This window comes from Cloeon dipterum, chromosome X (genome assembly GCF_949628265.1).
Source record: "Cloeon dipterum chromosome X, ieCloDipt1.1, whole genome shotgun sequence".
NCBI classification, from domain to species: domain Eukaryota; kingdom Metazoa; phylum Arthropoda; class Insecta; order Ephemeroptera; family Baetidae; genus Cloeon; species Cloeon dipterum.
In genome coordinates, this window is record NC_088790.1 from 13,133,827 (window position 1) to 13,150,141 (window position 16,315).

Consider the following 16,315-nt stretch of genomic DNA (forward strand, 5'->3'; position numbering starts at 1 on the left):
ACATCTCCGACGGAGGATTTGTGTCTCTTGTTTGTTGACGTGGCAGCGACGCGCTTCCATTTCCAGAATATACAAATATTTGGGGCGGGGACATCTCCGAATCGAACAACTTCTCCGGCATGAGAACACCAAATTTGTCCTTTCTATTCTCTCTCACTCTCTTTCTCGTTTCATGGATCTGTTTTTGCATCGTGCTGTCACACTCTATATATACACTATGTTTTACGCCCTCTCTCTCTCTCTCTCTCTCTCTCTCTCTTTCTTCCTATATCACCATAAATCTCTCTCGCAATCTGTCTACACTCTCCTCTTTTCTCACTCAGATCTACTGATTGATGAGACTTCCATTCTCACTTTCCTTTTTGTGCAGCGTGCTGTGTGTAATCAAATGTCCTGTGTCGACTTTGTTGCAGGTTCTTAAACTCGAGCTCTAGCAGCAAATTATTAGTTTTAGTTTTAGTTAATGGTAAGTGCCTAAATTATAGTCACACTCTAACCATTTCACCACCTGTGTGTTATGTGTGTCGTTCTACCCCCACCCCTAATTCCACGTGATTTTTCATAGCAGTTTATCCCAACTCAGCCTCAGCAGGTTATTTTGCCGAAAGGCAGGTGCTGTCGCGTCCCCTATCTCGCTTGAAAAGTGTGTTGCACTTTCGCTCCCGGGCAAAGCTACTTCATGCGAATGAATTTTTCAAAAATAGAAATGTTTCGCCCTCCAAGCCCTGACACAAAGACGCCTTTGAAACGGATGACTGCGTTCAAACGATGGAAATGTGACAACGGGATGTTCATTCCTTTTGACGTTTAACCAAGTTTAAAACATGAATGAGGCGGAATTTTTGTGCAGAACTTGATTCCCGATCGCAAGGAATATGAAGCGAAAATGCGGACGGTTTTGTTCCCTGATGTTTTTGTTTATCTTGGGTGTTTTTGAAGGCCTCCTATTCTTCAAAGGGAGGGCCAACTTCAAACGATTATGCTGCGTCTGAAGTTTTCCGCCTCAAATTTCATCATTTTTCGCCATTGGCCCCGTGAAAAACAATTTCCCAGCCTTTGACCCCGGAGCTAAAAGAGCCGCCGTCTGCTCTCACCGATGTAATCCCTTTTCTTCAATTTCGCAAATCCGACCGGTGCTCTAATCCGCGGGCGGCGCGAGAAAAACTTGTCCAATTTCACGGCCTTTCAGCTCGGAGTTAATTAAACGCAGCGAGTTTGGTTCGCTGCTCGCATTCATCACGGCAATTAAAATAATTTCGCAACCCCTCGCTCGCTCACGCCCACCCCATTCTCTCATTTCCGCGACTTCCGCTTCCTGCCCGCTCATGCATGCGTGCGCGACTGCCTCTTCACGTATGCGCCCGCGACGCGAGAGGCGATTTTCGCGTCTACGTGCACTCGCCGTCCTATCTCTTCAGCTCGGGGTGGCGCTGCACGCCGTGCTGAACACAAATAATGCAGTGGAAATGAACTCTGTGACGCTCGAGGCACCCTCACGTCGAAACTCGCACCCTGTACACACGTGTATGTTAGGTCGTTGGTGCCTTTGCGGAACGTTGCAGATAAGTCTGTCGCGTAGAATGGAATTGCTTGTGTGTACACCTGGCTGCCGCTGAAAAAGTTCCAAATGGGTCGAGCGCGGATCTGATAAGTAGAAATGGTTTTCTTCGTACCGCGGAACAATCTCTTCCCTGATGATTCAATAAAGTAGAAATCTGAATGGGAGATTCAAAGGAAATGGTTTTACTAAAGGAATTTTATATGACCACTGCATATGGTGAATGAGCACGAAAATGTGTATTAATAAGTCAAGTTAATGTTGAATATAAGGTTTTTTATAACAATATACACTTTTTGAAAAAAACATACTTATCAATTCTAATTTTATCGTGCTAGGTTGCAGCTGTTCCAGCCCCTCAGGCCTCGGATCAGCAATACTTTTCTTGCAAAACATAATCCATACCTCAGAGTCGATTGTAGAGGATCACCAGCCGTTGAAAATGATTGACTGCAATCGTTGCTACAATTGAACTCTATGTTTGCCCGCCGCTAATCAACCTCCATTGGGAGCTGTGACACAAATCTCTCACAAAACTCACAAGTTTCTTTATGCTTTTTGCTTCTCAAATTTTTATCAAAGGGTAGGCGACTGATAAAGCAGCTAACAAAATTTCGTCACTCATTTCTTTTTCTTAAAAGTGCTTTCAAACTTAATGCAGTTCAACGTTTTCATTGTTATCCATCCGGAACTGTCCTCAGCTAAACCTGTGGTGTGGATTTGGTTTTGAAGTTGAAGCTACTGCTGATCTAAGGGCTGCTGGACCTAAAACAGCTGGTGGTGGCTGTACAATAAGAGAACGTACGGTTACATTTTCTTTTTGAACCTTCACTCATAGCCCTTATAGTCATATCTGGGCAGAATGGATGAAAAATTTCATATTTCCTAGGTTTTCGTCAATTGAGTAAAAAAAACGCCAAAAGTAAAATCACGTAAGATCGTCAGAATGAACAACCAAAATATGCCTGTTTGACTTAAATATAAATTGAACATCGATTTTAATGAATTTAGATGCTGCAGTGAATAGTCGAATTCTCTTAATGAATAATTTAAAGACGATTAATATGAAAATAAAAGAGATATAGAATGAGAAATTTATCCAATGATGATTTTATTTTCTGTATTGTATTGTATCATACAACGAATTTAGATTTAATTTTAAGTTTTTAGTTTCAAGATACACCCCGCATAATGAACATGACATAAATCGAGACACATATAATACTTCAAATTTTGTAATTAATGGCAGTATGTATCATGAGCGACTAAGATTGCGCAAGAAGCTCTATAGATGTTCAAAACAAACTTTTAATTAGTGGCCTCGCACGTCGAGTGCGTGTTTTCGCCATGTTCGGAAAAGCCCTCCTTCACTTCACAGCCAGTGCCGTTAATTAACATCAGGACGTGGAAATTCGAGATCGGGGCGCTGCCTTTTAAAATTCATTTAGCTGGCAGTGCAGGAGGGATCTGCATAGCCCTTGAAAATTTGCTCCGCCAGTCTAATTGGCGATCGATAGCGGCGCCACTCGACGCGCGGACGTGTAATTACAGTTTTCGCATTTGCATTCCGTAACTGGAGAGTTAGCAAACAAACGCGCAGCGGGTAAAACACTCGTTGATTGCTTCCCGGATTTGTTACAACTAACTATAAGGGCACAACAGAACACGTTCGCCCCGAGTGAGTGTGGCTGGCATACTTGGTGCAGAAATTTCTCATTTGCCAATGTTGTCTATGCCAGGCATTGCTGCAAGTATATGCAAGGTGAGTTGAGGAAAGTAATTGAAACTGCGCTTGGCAGGATTTATTCGACGAGTGCTCGGAATAACTAATTACTGCGGGGAATTAGTATCTAAAGGGTTTTACTTTGCCATCTACGTGTGCTCTAAATAGTCAATTAAAAAGCACTCTAATTAAAAAGGAATCATTCTTTCCACTGCAAAAAATCATTATTGCAATTTCTTCTATCAGATAAAATGACAGGTAATTTTAATATAGCTTCATTTTGGCTAATGGGGAAAAATTTAAATAATAGATTTAAAAAATTTTCTCCTATTTTACATTTATAATTAACATAGCTTTTCGGAAGTAAAAATTGATAAACAAAAATGATTGCCAGCTTGTAAAAATTGTATCATTAGATATTTTTACAATATAACTACGAGAAACTTACAAAGCCTCTGGAACCCTTTTAGGAAATTTTTATTTTTCCCGGGAACGTCATAAATGACCTACCGATCGATTTGTGTCACTCAACAGTGTTTACAAAGCTAATTTAAGCTAAAACTATATTTTTAAATCAATTTTGAAAATTTGGCCCATGTTCTATAGATCTAAAAAATTCGCTCAAATCATCGAATCGAGTAATTTAGTTTCAAAATTAAGTTTATTATGGGCTGACAGAGCAACTCTGCCCCAAATCAGCACACATCCATAAAGTAATGAGACAATTATGTAGGAAATATATTTGGAGGGAAGTAATGATTAATGGTAGCTTGAGATTATTGCTTCTTCAATTTTCTTCTTAAACGAACTTGAATTCTCGTTCATACACAAATTTGGTGAAAGACTATTCCACTGACGATAGCACTGCACTTGGAAGCACTGTTCAGGCACAGTAACATTTACACGCGGAGCCAAAAGCCTCAATCGATGAGCTCTGGACCTGCCTATCAAGTCAACATCGCGCATGGTGGTAACATAACATTTTACATTAATTACATTTAACATTATTTACACAAATGTACATGGTTTATTCACATCGGGAAAGGCTTCACACATTCATTAGCTTCAATAAAAACTAATTCACCAAATCTCCTTGTTAATTAAAATAATTTTAAAAATTTCCACCTTGAAACTATTGCCTTTCGATCCAATTTCCCTTCTCCCTCAATGAACTTGTCTTTTTTTCATTTGTAGTGGATGAGAGCAACAGTGTTGATGTGGATCAAATGACTCACAAGAGAACGAGGGTGTATGATCTTGTTGCGAGCTTTTTTGTAGCTGCAAAATACAGCTCAAAGGGTCTCAATTACGGCGTCTACGGCGTCTAATGTTCTCGTTCTTGTCGCGCTGTCATTTCACCGCACTCACCTTCCAACACATGCAGTTATATACCCCGGGTGGCTCTCTGACACCCGTCTTTTGGCGCAACTTTTGCGCGGACGCAAGACAAATAGTCTCTATTAGACGCGAGTCTCGCGGCACTTATTTGATTATGATTGATGGTGGAACGCCTTTTCTGGCAGACTTATCGTCGCTTTTATTTCCCCGAGGCCGCAGAAATAACCTTCGTGCGCCAGCCAGCTTGTCACCCCCGGCCGCGCGCAAATGTGTACGTTTCACGCCGCAAAAAGTGCTTGAGAGATAGGCGGAACCGCTGGACTAATGACGCCCGGAATGGCTCACGTAGAGTTTTTCAATTCGCGGACGGTGAAAAATCGCGTTGTGTCTTGAGAGTCGAGAAGCCAGAAGGGTAAATGGACCTCAATTCAGACATGTATACTGTGCAGCAATTTTTTCTTAAAATAGAGAGCTAAAGAAATTTTAGAAACACGCACTTAACTGAATGGATTTAAGGGTTAGAAGTACAAGAAATGAAACAATTCTATCAATAAAAGTTCAAAAAATTATATAAAAAATGCAAAACAAAAAAGATTATTTATAATTACATTTCTCTCATATTAATATCGTTGTTTTCAAATGGAGAAACTAGTTGGATAAATAAGTTGAATCTCTTTGTCAACGAGGAAAAAATACAATTTACGTTCTTCATTGCAACAATGGAACATTCTTCGAGTGACCTCTTCGTTTTAAACGACCTATCATCATCTTTTGGCCAGTAACACCCTGAAAATTTCAGCTGTTATGAAGTTCAGCTTAAACCTCTTAGACTTTGAGAACTAATAGTACAGTTTTTCTGTACAATAGTCCTAATTTACAGACGGTTCCAAGTTGTGATATTTACCTTGTTATTTTTAAATAAAATCTGGTTTTATAAATAGGGATAAAAGAGTCAGTTGCTTCTTTTATTCCTAATCAGATTTTTAATAGTTTCGAGCAGTTTCTATCACAAAAAAAGTCACTCAACAAGCTTTCAACAATATTCATAAAACTCCGACAAAACAAACGGATTATTGAAACTTTCCAGCCGTCAAGGGTATGCTACATACAGCCCTTAAAAGTTGTCCTCTTTGCTTTCAAGTTGTTTGCAAAATTGTTGAATACAACTCATTAATATCGTAGTTTGTGTAATTTTAAAAATACAAAATTACAAGCAACTTCTTCAAATATTAGTTTTCTGTTTTATAAATGACCAAGAAGCGAACGAAACTTTTAATTCAATCTCAGCTTGATCTTGTTTAGCTTCTCAGCTGGCTAGTCAGAACGCATTTAGCGCCGGCAACTTTCCTCTAATGACTTTTCTCTGCCTGGCAGGAAAAAAAGAAAAAAGAACGAGGCGACAAAATCCGCGTTCTCACTGCACGCTGGCTGGCAGATCTCATTTCAGCGCATTAATTACACGAGAGACGCTGCGAAACAAAAAGTAGGCCGCTTTGCTGCTGCTTGTCGCGCCCTCCAGTTTGCAGCGGAGAGGAAATTGCACAGTATGCGGATTACGCGAAAATCATCTCGAGCGCTATTATTCTCACTGCAGCGCGCGGCTGCATGACGTTTGATTAAAGTCGGTTTTACCGGCGGCTCACAAAAGACTTTGCAGCCAGCTAATAATTACGAGAGCGTGTGTGCCTCAGCATAGCGAAATAATGCTCAAAACCCTGCAGCTGCTGCTGCACATGAACGAACAAAACTAACTTGCGGCCGCCGCACAACTGGCGCCGAGTTTGTGTGCGAAGAATGAAAAGGGGTCGGCAGCCTTCTCTTTAATTCCGCGTGTAAACAGAGGGAGACAGAGATTGAGACACAACTTAATGGGATAGTCAGCGCGTGTGTCTGGCCTTTTGTTGTCCTAGCTTGTTAAAAAGGAATTGGGTTTTAAACTGCAAATGGGGACACCCTTGTTTATGTCTCATTTTACAAAGTTTGTTTTACCCAGGAGCCCTGGAGCTGAGATATATTGGAAACAATTGAAACTTCTTGCAGTATAGGTGTATTTAACTTAGAAATCATACAAGAGGATGAGCTAAGAGCTCATTATGGACCTTTTTACAGTCACTATTTATTGAATACGACGATGCTTAAGTTTTTAACGCTATCCCAACTTCCAAAGCTCCCTAATTTGCATAACATTTTTTAAACTAATAAATTTCGAAATTTAACCAGCTCGTTGGCTCACATTGTTAAGGCATTCTCAGGAGTGTCGAAGCAGTAGGAGATGTCAGGAAAAATAGAATATTATATATATTTTCTCTTCTTGCGCAAATTCTATCAATTGCTTTTGCATAATGGTTTCATTGCCAGAGTGAAAAGAATAAAACCGTAAGGAATATATCCTCCGATAATGGTTTTATCCTCCTCCTGGGAGGCATTCTCACTTTTAAACAAAAATTTGATCACTAATTGTTTCAAGCTGATAGGAGAGAGCTTTTAAATTGCGCCATCAACCAGAAGATTCCTGGGGCGAAACGCAGAAACGCAGGAGAGGCGTCGAAGCCAAGGCCGAATTCTCGGCGCGCGTGGGGCGAAAATGGCTTTTGCATGCGGATGCCATTGTGCTGGTAAAAGCCGTGCCCCGCAATTACCGCGTGCCACCAGCCTCCCCATCCATCCAGCCAGCCATCCATCTGCAGGGTTCAAACAGAGGCCAATGGAGCTGCCATTTTCAGCGCCGCTTCCCTCTTGAAACGCAATTTAAGTTGGTCGGGGGCGTATCTCTCAGCCGCAGCCGTGCAGGCATCTCTCCAGCATCATGCACTAAATTAATTCAATCATCCAATTGACAATAAACTAGCATGGGCGCCACTCGAGCGTGTGCCACTCCACCGCCTCGCAATAAGTGCGAAATAAAAGCACGTATGACACTCCTCTCCGCCGGGAGTCGAGGCGGAAAAGTCGTTCGCGAGATGGAAAATGAGCAAGGCCGGCGAATCGAGTTATCGCGTCTGAACACGTCCGTCCAGCCGTTTTTCATTTCTCGGCCAGCCGCCCATTGAGCAAAATCGAGTGCAACATGTTGACATTGGAATTGCAATATCGAGCGCAACACCAGTGATTTCTTTCCAATTTTTCGCCTGTCACAACTCGCAACTCACGATCGGCGTAGCCTACAAAAAGTTCAATCGTGCTGTTAAAAGAGAGGAGCGTGTTATGTACTTTGATACTGAACTGCTGTTGCAAAGTTTTTGTTGCTCGGAAATTCACTGTAGAAAATTATTTGAACACACCGTATGGAGGAATATTCGCACTAGGGTTGGGAATTTGACACGCTCGAATTTTATTTTCTGAGAATCTGAATTGCTTCTAGACATCCCATGAGCAATGACAACGCAATCTCAAAGCTTTAGAGCCATATTAAAAATTGGCAAACATTTCTTTGGATTTAAAAATCATCCTAAATACAGAAATATTATTTTATTATTATTTATGTTCCAAATTATCCCTGCTCAAAACAATTTTTGAACATGCTGAGCAACGTAAAGTAAGCAATTAATTAGTGACTTGAGAAATGTTTTGTACCAAGAAAAATCTCGCTCTTAATTTTTGATAATTTTAATCCAAATTTTCCGTTAAAAAGCATCTTACACATATGTTTTTTTAAAAGGAACCAACGACCGTCTAAAAATAGTCTTTTATTCGGTCAGAAACACGGTCTAAAATTCCCAACCCTAATGCGCTCTGAAAAACATTCTGCATTCTGCCTCTCACACGATATGACTGGAGATCATACTTTTTGATATTAAAAACGCGTCGTTGTAACACACCCTGTGATTTCAAATGTCCCTAGTGGCTCGAGTGAAAAATTGTTTTTTGCCTCCAATTTTCTTTTTCGTCTGTTCGCATTGTCTTTTTGTCGAGCTCTCCACTGTGAGTGGCAAACAAACAATCAGGGAATATTCCTTCCAACTTTTGCTGTTTGCGCCATCAAAACTTTCCGCGTCTCCAAAATTGATTTTTGATAGTGGCAAATCTAACGTTACAGGACCAAAAAGGATATTCTTTGTAACTCGTCAAAAGTCTCTTTTTGGAGTTATTGGAAAAACTTTTTGAAATGGCGACAGTTGTGTGCCATCCTCGTTAATTGCAGGGTTAAAAAGGGAGAGGAAACTAAGCTGGAAATGGCCTAAAATGAGTCAATTTCGTCGAGTGCAGTGATTTTCCCATCGGCGCAGAAACATTTGCATACATTTGACTTTCCACGAAACTTCGGAGCGGCCGAGAGCTACACTTGGGATGAGAAGATGCGTCGGCATCTTCAGCAACGTGATACATCCTGATTTGAATTGCAAAGACCTTTATTTCATTTGCAAAAGAATGACTGACTTGATTGAAAGTGTCTTCCTGCCCCGGCTGGTAACCTCCTCCTCCTCCTCGGGCAAGTCGGCGAAAATGACGTTTGCAAACAATTTCTGCACGAGTAAATTTCCGCTCGGGTGGACGCCAATGACGAAAGAATCACCAGCATAAATTTGAATGTGTAAATAAACGTGGTGCCTGCTCAAGAGACGCGCAAGTCCCACTTCCGGTCGTCCAAGTGCGACACTATCGGCGTGCGATCATGTCACACCAAGAATTATTGTGTAGCTGATTTATTTTCGAGACGCGAAGACAAGCGAACTCAAATCAGCATCGCAACCTCCGCTCCATTTCCTGCTAAAGCAACCCGGCGTTTCATTTCGCACCGCCGGGGCCGCCGTAAAGAAGGTGGCTCTCTCTTTTTCAACATTGATGCGTGCGGTGTAAAATATTTTTTTAAACAATAAAATGTTTCAAGTTAGCCAATTCAGAACAGAATTATCGGCTGGTGCTCTTTCTAATAGCACGTAGGTAGCTTTCATTTTATAAGGAAAGATCTTGCGCAAAATTTTATGGTGTTGAAGAGAAAAGATTCTTCAGCTACAGAAGTTAATAAATTTTAAAGGGGCTTATTTGCGTGAGAGAAGCAAAGGAGAATGTTCTTGCAGATCTTCTAGAATTTACCTTAATTGGTTTCTTCAAAGAAAAATAATTTAAAATGCGAAAGGAGCTTTTTTCACGTGGATTCTGGAAGCTGAATTATTTTTCGGCGTTGTTTTTTGATGCAATCTTTCTGAATGGACACAAACCATGCTATTTTGAGAGTATTAAACTAAATTTCCATCCATCAACGAGAGCTTATAATTGCAAAATTCAAATTTAACCATCATAACAGAGACGGGTTTATATCAGCAAAAGAGAACCGCCTACAAGGGTTTTAAAATAAAATACCCAAAATTATCATGTCTTAATTTCATTTTTTGTCGAAACTGTCTCAATTTCAGAATCTTAGTTTGCATCATTTCTTTCAGAAACGCTTACCTCACGTGTAGAATTAATAGAGTTGGGAACCTCAAGTCATTTTTTAAGCAAAAAGGACTAAAATCATCTATCAACTGTACAACAAAACATTTATTGTTTAAACTTTTTCTCCAAAAATCTGTTCCTTATTTAAAAGTTAAAAGTGAAGCCAAAAACAGTCAAACGTCATCAATTTCCACTCCTACAAGAGTGAAAAATGGATTATCATTATCTGTTAATTGCAGTACACTTTTGCGGGTAACTAATGAAAATCGCTAAAACTCTCTTTGAGGCGAATTTTGCCCTGGTGGAGGCTGACCATTTTACCAACTTCTGACAAACGTCTTATTGTGTCATCAATATACTATAATATCAGCTCAAAGTGCCGTATGCCTATTTTACCTCCTTGAATTTTTAGTTGATGGCTACTGAGACCAATGAAACCTCAACGAAGTCACAAAAGCTGATCGCATGACCCATTTGTCATCTGGCGCGAATGAGGTCTCTCATTGTGAGGAGGCCTGTATTTGCTAGTTGGTCCTGGTGTCGTTGATCGATTCGACACACGAAGAGAGCATACGTCGTCTCGCAAATTAAAACGGCGACACTCGCATGGATGCATCACGTAGCACCAATATTTGCCTGCCAGTTCTCGTTCGCCCCGAGCTGGTGCGTGTTATGCGTCGTCTTCCGTGCAATCTGATCCGAAAGTCGCCCAGAATGCACGTCGGCTTGCGGCGCGCAAATAATTGCGGGGCGCTTGCTTCGCAAAACGAAACTCGCTTTGCTTTCGGTTAAAACGCAATTTTCTAGGGGTTTGTGGTGTGGTTGCGGCGGACGAATTGATTGTTACCCAATCTGCCAGCCTAAGGCGGGATTACACATGTGTGTAGCTGGGCCAACGTTCATTACCGAAAATTGGATCCGGCTTTTGATGTGCCGGGCGAATTTGCATGTTTGTTTATATAAACAACTGAATTTCCAACGTTGCTGGAGAACAAAACATTTATCTGGCATCTGCAGCGGCTTGTTTGTACATAGGCCTGTTCAGTTATTTTTTGTCCCTACAAAAATTATATGCGTGTCTCTATTTGGTCCCCTCCATTATCTGTGTTTATTTGTTCTCCATTAGAAAAATGAAACCGTTCGACTGTTGATATATTACACACAAAACAATTTTTCAGCCATAACATATTTTTTTGCAGTATAATCCAAATTGATTTTGTTGACAAAATTGTTTCCTTGGAGCGTGGAAAGTTCATTTATTAACATTATTTATTTTATGATATTATACAAATTTACTAATTCACCCAATTACAATTTAAATCACTAATAAAATAGCACACGAAAGGAAATCGGGTTTTGTAGGAAAATCAATTAAAACACGCTTGCCAGATCAGCTAGAAAATCCCGGCACTCGCAATCTTGACTTTCAGACTGGGTCAAGTTGCTCGAAGATCACACTGATTTTTAGACTAATTGTAAATAGCACAGCAGATCCAATTTCATATACTTTTAAACAATAATTTCTATTTAGTAACAGTATTAAAAAATTTTAAAGAAAGTTTATAAAAGTAAAAATCAAATTTGTAATTAATAAGAAGTTTTTTCTGGTTTGTGACTACATTTGGAAGAAATTGATATTTTTTTAAAATCGTTTAAATTATTAAGTTTTTTCCCTAAAATATGACAAAATTATCTTGCTGAATAGTTGACAGATAAAATTTTACCCGGATAGAGAGGGTTTGGAACATTTCTTTTCTACTTTTCAATAAAAAAAATCAATTACTTTCCCCTGCAGACACTAAAGACATAAAGTGGAACGCAATATCATTCACAAAATAATCATTCACGTCGTGCCGGAGAGATTGAAAGTAATTTAAAAGCAGCGTTCTTCGCCTTCTTGAATATTGCTACACGTCGGGAATTCCATCATCTCACTTTGATGTAGTCTCATCCATAAATTATGAACTTTCTTGTTCCACGAAGGGAACAAGCCAGCCGAAAGCAGCTAGCAGCTCAACGGTGGCTCCGCTATTTCTATTGTTATTACTCAGCATATTGTGCAAACGCCGATCCGTGTGTTTGCTCAGTTATTACGCTCGCGAGATGGAAAGGAAAGAGTCTCTTCGTGTGCTGAGTAAATTGTTATGTAACCTCACTCTGCAGCTCGTGTACTTCTCGCGTAGCTCGCGTGTAGAAATACATCTCATTTTGATGAAGTTCCATGCGTTTTCTACGACGCACAAATTGAAAATGATGCATGTTTAACAATGTACTCAGTTTCCTATTCATCCCAGTGCAATTTGCTGTTTAAAAGTAAATTGATATTGGAATATCATACTTTCTTCTCAAAAGCTTTGCTTCTGTAAGAAGAGAACCTCTATAAAATCATACTTCAGTGTTTATTTTTTTTACTTTTACAAAGTGATTTGTGAAGATATTGTTTTTTTTCAAAGAGTTGGGATATTTTACGTTCACTAAAAATAAATGAGAATGTGAAAAGTCGAATATTTAGATTGTTTTCTGAATGAGTATAGTAAATAATTTGATTCCAACTATCGAAATAAATATTCGGTGACTTTTCATCACGGATTTTCCTCACCAGGCAAATAAATGTTAGCTTTTATAATTTTCACTTATACCGTTCAAAAGGTGACTTCAAACATTTATTTATCTGAGATAATATTGTCAAATTTTATATTTTTCTGTGTTCTTTGCGGTTAAATCGTTACTCGTGTAAAAAGTGGCCTTATAGAAGAGGATGGGATACGCAGGAATTTTTATAAATGGAACGGAGAGTGGTTCCAGGAAATTTTGAGAAATACATATGTAAGAAATTTAAGAATTCGAAATTTTCTGGTTAGCCCCCAGATAATCATTTTTCTAAAAATAACCTATTATTACAAAATATCCGACCGGTACTTAACATGAATATGATAAAAATTGATATTTATTTTTGCCAATTTGTTTTCCACTCCTTGTATGTATAGTGCTGTGAACATTGAACGTTTTCGCTTTTACTACATTTAACTTTAGTATCGTCAAACTCCAACTTTTTTATGCTTGTGGCTAACGTATCCCATGCAACTTTTCAAGCAACTGCCCATTTATAAATTAGGAATTGTACTAACGATAAATTTTAAAATAAACTAGAATATAATATGGCGTTCCGTTTAGAACATGGTGGACTCCTTAGAAGAGGAACTTTATATTTTTCAGCAAAAAGACAGTGATATCATACTAGTTTTCAAATGGGCACAAAGAATTTTCGACCATCAATAATTCGAGATAATAGTGCTATCGAACCCGATTTCCATCATTGTTAGAGGTAGGGTGAATTTCCCTCTTGGTAGCTTCATCTTCTCCCAATTCACATACATCCACACGAGCAATAATCCGACAAATGAAACTGTTTGCAAATCCAGCCTGTACACCCTATGCGAGCGAGCACCCTCTCCCGAAATGCGGAGGGTATGCTATGCAACCGGCATGATGGATACGGGGAGCAGGTTGTCTAACTTGCTCTCGCCTCCCGCCGCGCGCGCGAGTCGGTTCGCAGCCCTTTCGCAAATTAACTCGCGCACGCAGCCAGACAGATTGGATTCGCCTGCAATAAATTTCATCTTCATCAAGCGGCGAAAATTCTATTTAATCAATCTACGAGTTGAAACACAGCTGCGATTTGAAGAAGGATGACGAGCGCACTGCAGCTGCTGCCTTTCCATCTGGGACCTTTTTCTTTTTATTGCTTATAATTTTTAAAGAACCGACCCCCGCGCTCGCTTAAATTATGCGCGTGGTGGCTTCTTCTTTTGCGATTCAATTGGCCCTATCTATCTTGAACATGCACACACACGCCTCCCTGGCTCTGCATCTTAATTTATGTGCATACTTCGCGTGCATGTTCTTGGCGTTGTTCTACTCGAGGCAGTTTCCCAGCAGCCTCGTAAATTACGCGCTCCGCTTAAGCCCGCGCGGGAAAACTCGAGTTTTCTCATTTCCATGAGTTAATAGAATTATCGAATTGCGTAAGATCTGCGCCGTGTGCCGCTGCATGCAACGTGAAACCTACTTTGCCGCTAGAGACGAGTAATTTAGTCATTTTCACAGCGAGCGCTACATGTCTTTTTTTGCAGATTTAAAACTATTAGTCTGCGTTTCGAGCAGCATAAATTATTTAGTCTGAATTCAAGCTTGAGACAAAGTTTTTTCCAGAAAAACCCAAACAAAATGGTCTAGTTTTTACCAGACAGTATATATTTTATTTTAAATTTGCTAAAATCCATGGAATATTAAATTACCGAGCATCTGAGAGGTGAAAAAATGCTCATACAGCTCAGCGGGCTGGGAGGCGAACCGGTACCGACTCGTCACTTGCTGGTTTACGTACCTTTCCAGCGGCTTTAGGGACAAATGTCTGACCACATTGGGCCCAAGCTCCTCTGCGATCACTCTGGCCCATGTTGTCCGCTTAGCAGTGTTATTGGGACCTGGTGAACTCATAGTCCACGGGAAAGGGCTGAGAAAAGGTTAAAAAAATTAAAAATAAATACATAAAAACTTTAAAATTGACTAATCAAAAATGATTTCTATTTTGAATGGAGTATACTCATTATGAGCCTTGGAAACCTTCATGAAGATGATGATCAATTTTAAAGTGAAGACATAATTTTAAGTAGATTAAATTCCCTGCTTTAAATATGTGTAACAAAAACTCATAATGCTGGAAAGCTGTTGAAAAAATTGTTTGAAATAAAATAAATGCGCCAGTTAAAAATATTTTGATTTACAATTTTTCAGTTTAATAAGTTTAAATTATTCTTCTCATGTAGGACACACGATGCTAAATTTAAATTGGAAAGATTACGTCACGTATCCATAAGATTTTTTTGAATATTAGTTAACATTTTCTTAATAAAACCATAAAAAAATAGAAGATTTTACTATTTTTCACGTTATGAAATCAATTGTAAAAAGCGTGGTTATTTTTATCTAGATGGTCATTTTATTAATTATCCGTCATTTTAGTCAAACTTTGATCTTGGGACCCACAACAGCAATGAATTTAAAATATAAAATTAGTGCACGGTTATGAAATGCAAACGATGCTGAAAAGTTTCCATTTTTATGTAGGCTAAAATTTGCAATGCATGAGTTCGTTTCCCGCAGCGTTGACCCACATATCAGGTTGCACAATTTACTTCCTGAATTGCATTTGTGCGCGAATGCAAATCTTTCGTAAGATGTCATAAGCAAGCGGTGAGATTAGTCAAGAGCACCAGCGAGAGATTTCCTCATTTTTCATTCCCGAAACAGTGTATGCAAATTCGCGGCACACACTAACGAGCAAGCACCGGCGACGACGACTCGCGTTTTGTTAATTTATTCATGCAAAAAGTTGTTCATAACACACAAAGGGCGATATTAAATTTCTCTGTAGAGAGCAGCTTATGAAATTCGCTCATTTCACTCACAAATTTCGCACAAAAAGTTTCTTGCACATTTATCTTAATTTTGGTTGCCTCTTTCCGTTGCAGCTGGGCATAAACTCCACTTGACTGTGTGAGAAGAGCAGAGATCGAGGATGGCTGCGTTCGTGGCGAAGCAAATGGTCGGCAATAAGCTCAACGCCGTCAAAGGTAAGCGAAAATTCGATCCTCCCCCTTTTTTGCGTGGTGGAAACTTTCGACGAAGACGGAGGTCCACTTTTTTAGGGCTATTTGTCTCCGTGTACAGGACGGACCGTAATCAGACGCCAAGTTACGAACTTGGGGTCATTTGCGAAAAAAAACTGGAAGTCAGAGCGGGAAAGAAACCAGACAACAACGTAAAAAAGTTTGGAGTTTGGAAAACCACTTTTACATATTTTTTCCTTAAAATTTAAAATTAAGGAGCTATCCAAAACGCCAATGAAATCTTAATTTTTTCCACTGGTAGGTTATGGAATCCATTGAATTCCTGGATCTTGGAACAAATTTGATGGAAGTGTTTCTTGGTTGAGGCTTTAAGGGCTAGAAATAGCAAATTTTGCATGGGTTTGGTCATAAATCAGATCGGAAATAAGCATAGGGGTCATTTATTTTTTTGCATTTCTGTGCTGCAAGCACAGGGGTCATTTTTTTGCTGCAAGCACAGGGGTCGCTTTTTACCTAACTCGAAAAACAAAGGTTTTCGAAGTTTTCATTTTTTATCAAAAAAATGAGGAAAAACGCCATTCCAAAATTTAACGTTTTTAACTTAATTTTTGTGTTCTTTGAAAAAAATAAAAAAATTCTATATATTCATTTTCAAATTTGAGTTTAAATTCCAAAAACTAATTTTTG

At 39.4% G+C, this 16,315-nt stretch overlaps 1 protein-coding gene across 2 annotated transcripts in view; it reads left to right on the forward strand.

Annotated features, from left to right (window-relative positions):
• Positions 1-16,315, forward strand: part of cpx (complexin) — a 102,427-nt gene that overhangs the window by 17,613 nt on the left and 68,499 nt on the right. Inside the window, exons 2-3 of one of the 2 annotated variants that reach the window (XM_065495459.1) lie at positions 414-466; positions 15,530-15,631. In XM_065495459.1, the coding sequence (XP_065351531.1) occupies positions 15,577-15,631 (55 nt within the window). In that variant the 5' untranslated portion in view covers positions 414-466; positions 15,530-15,576. The remainder of the gene's footprint in view (positions 1-413; positions 467-15,529; positions 15,632-16,315) is intronic. The other variant, XM_065495457.1, reaches the window with a different exon arrangement.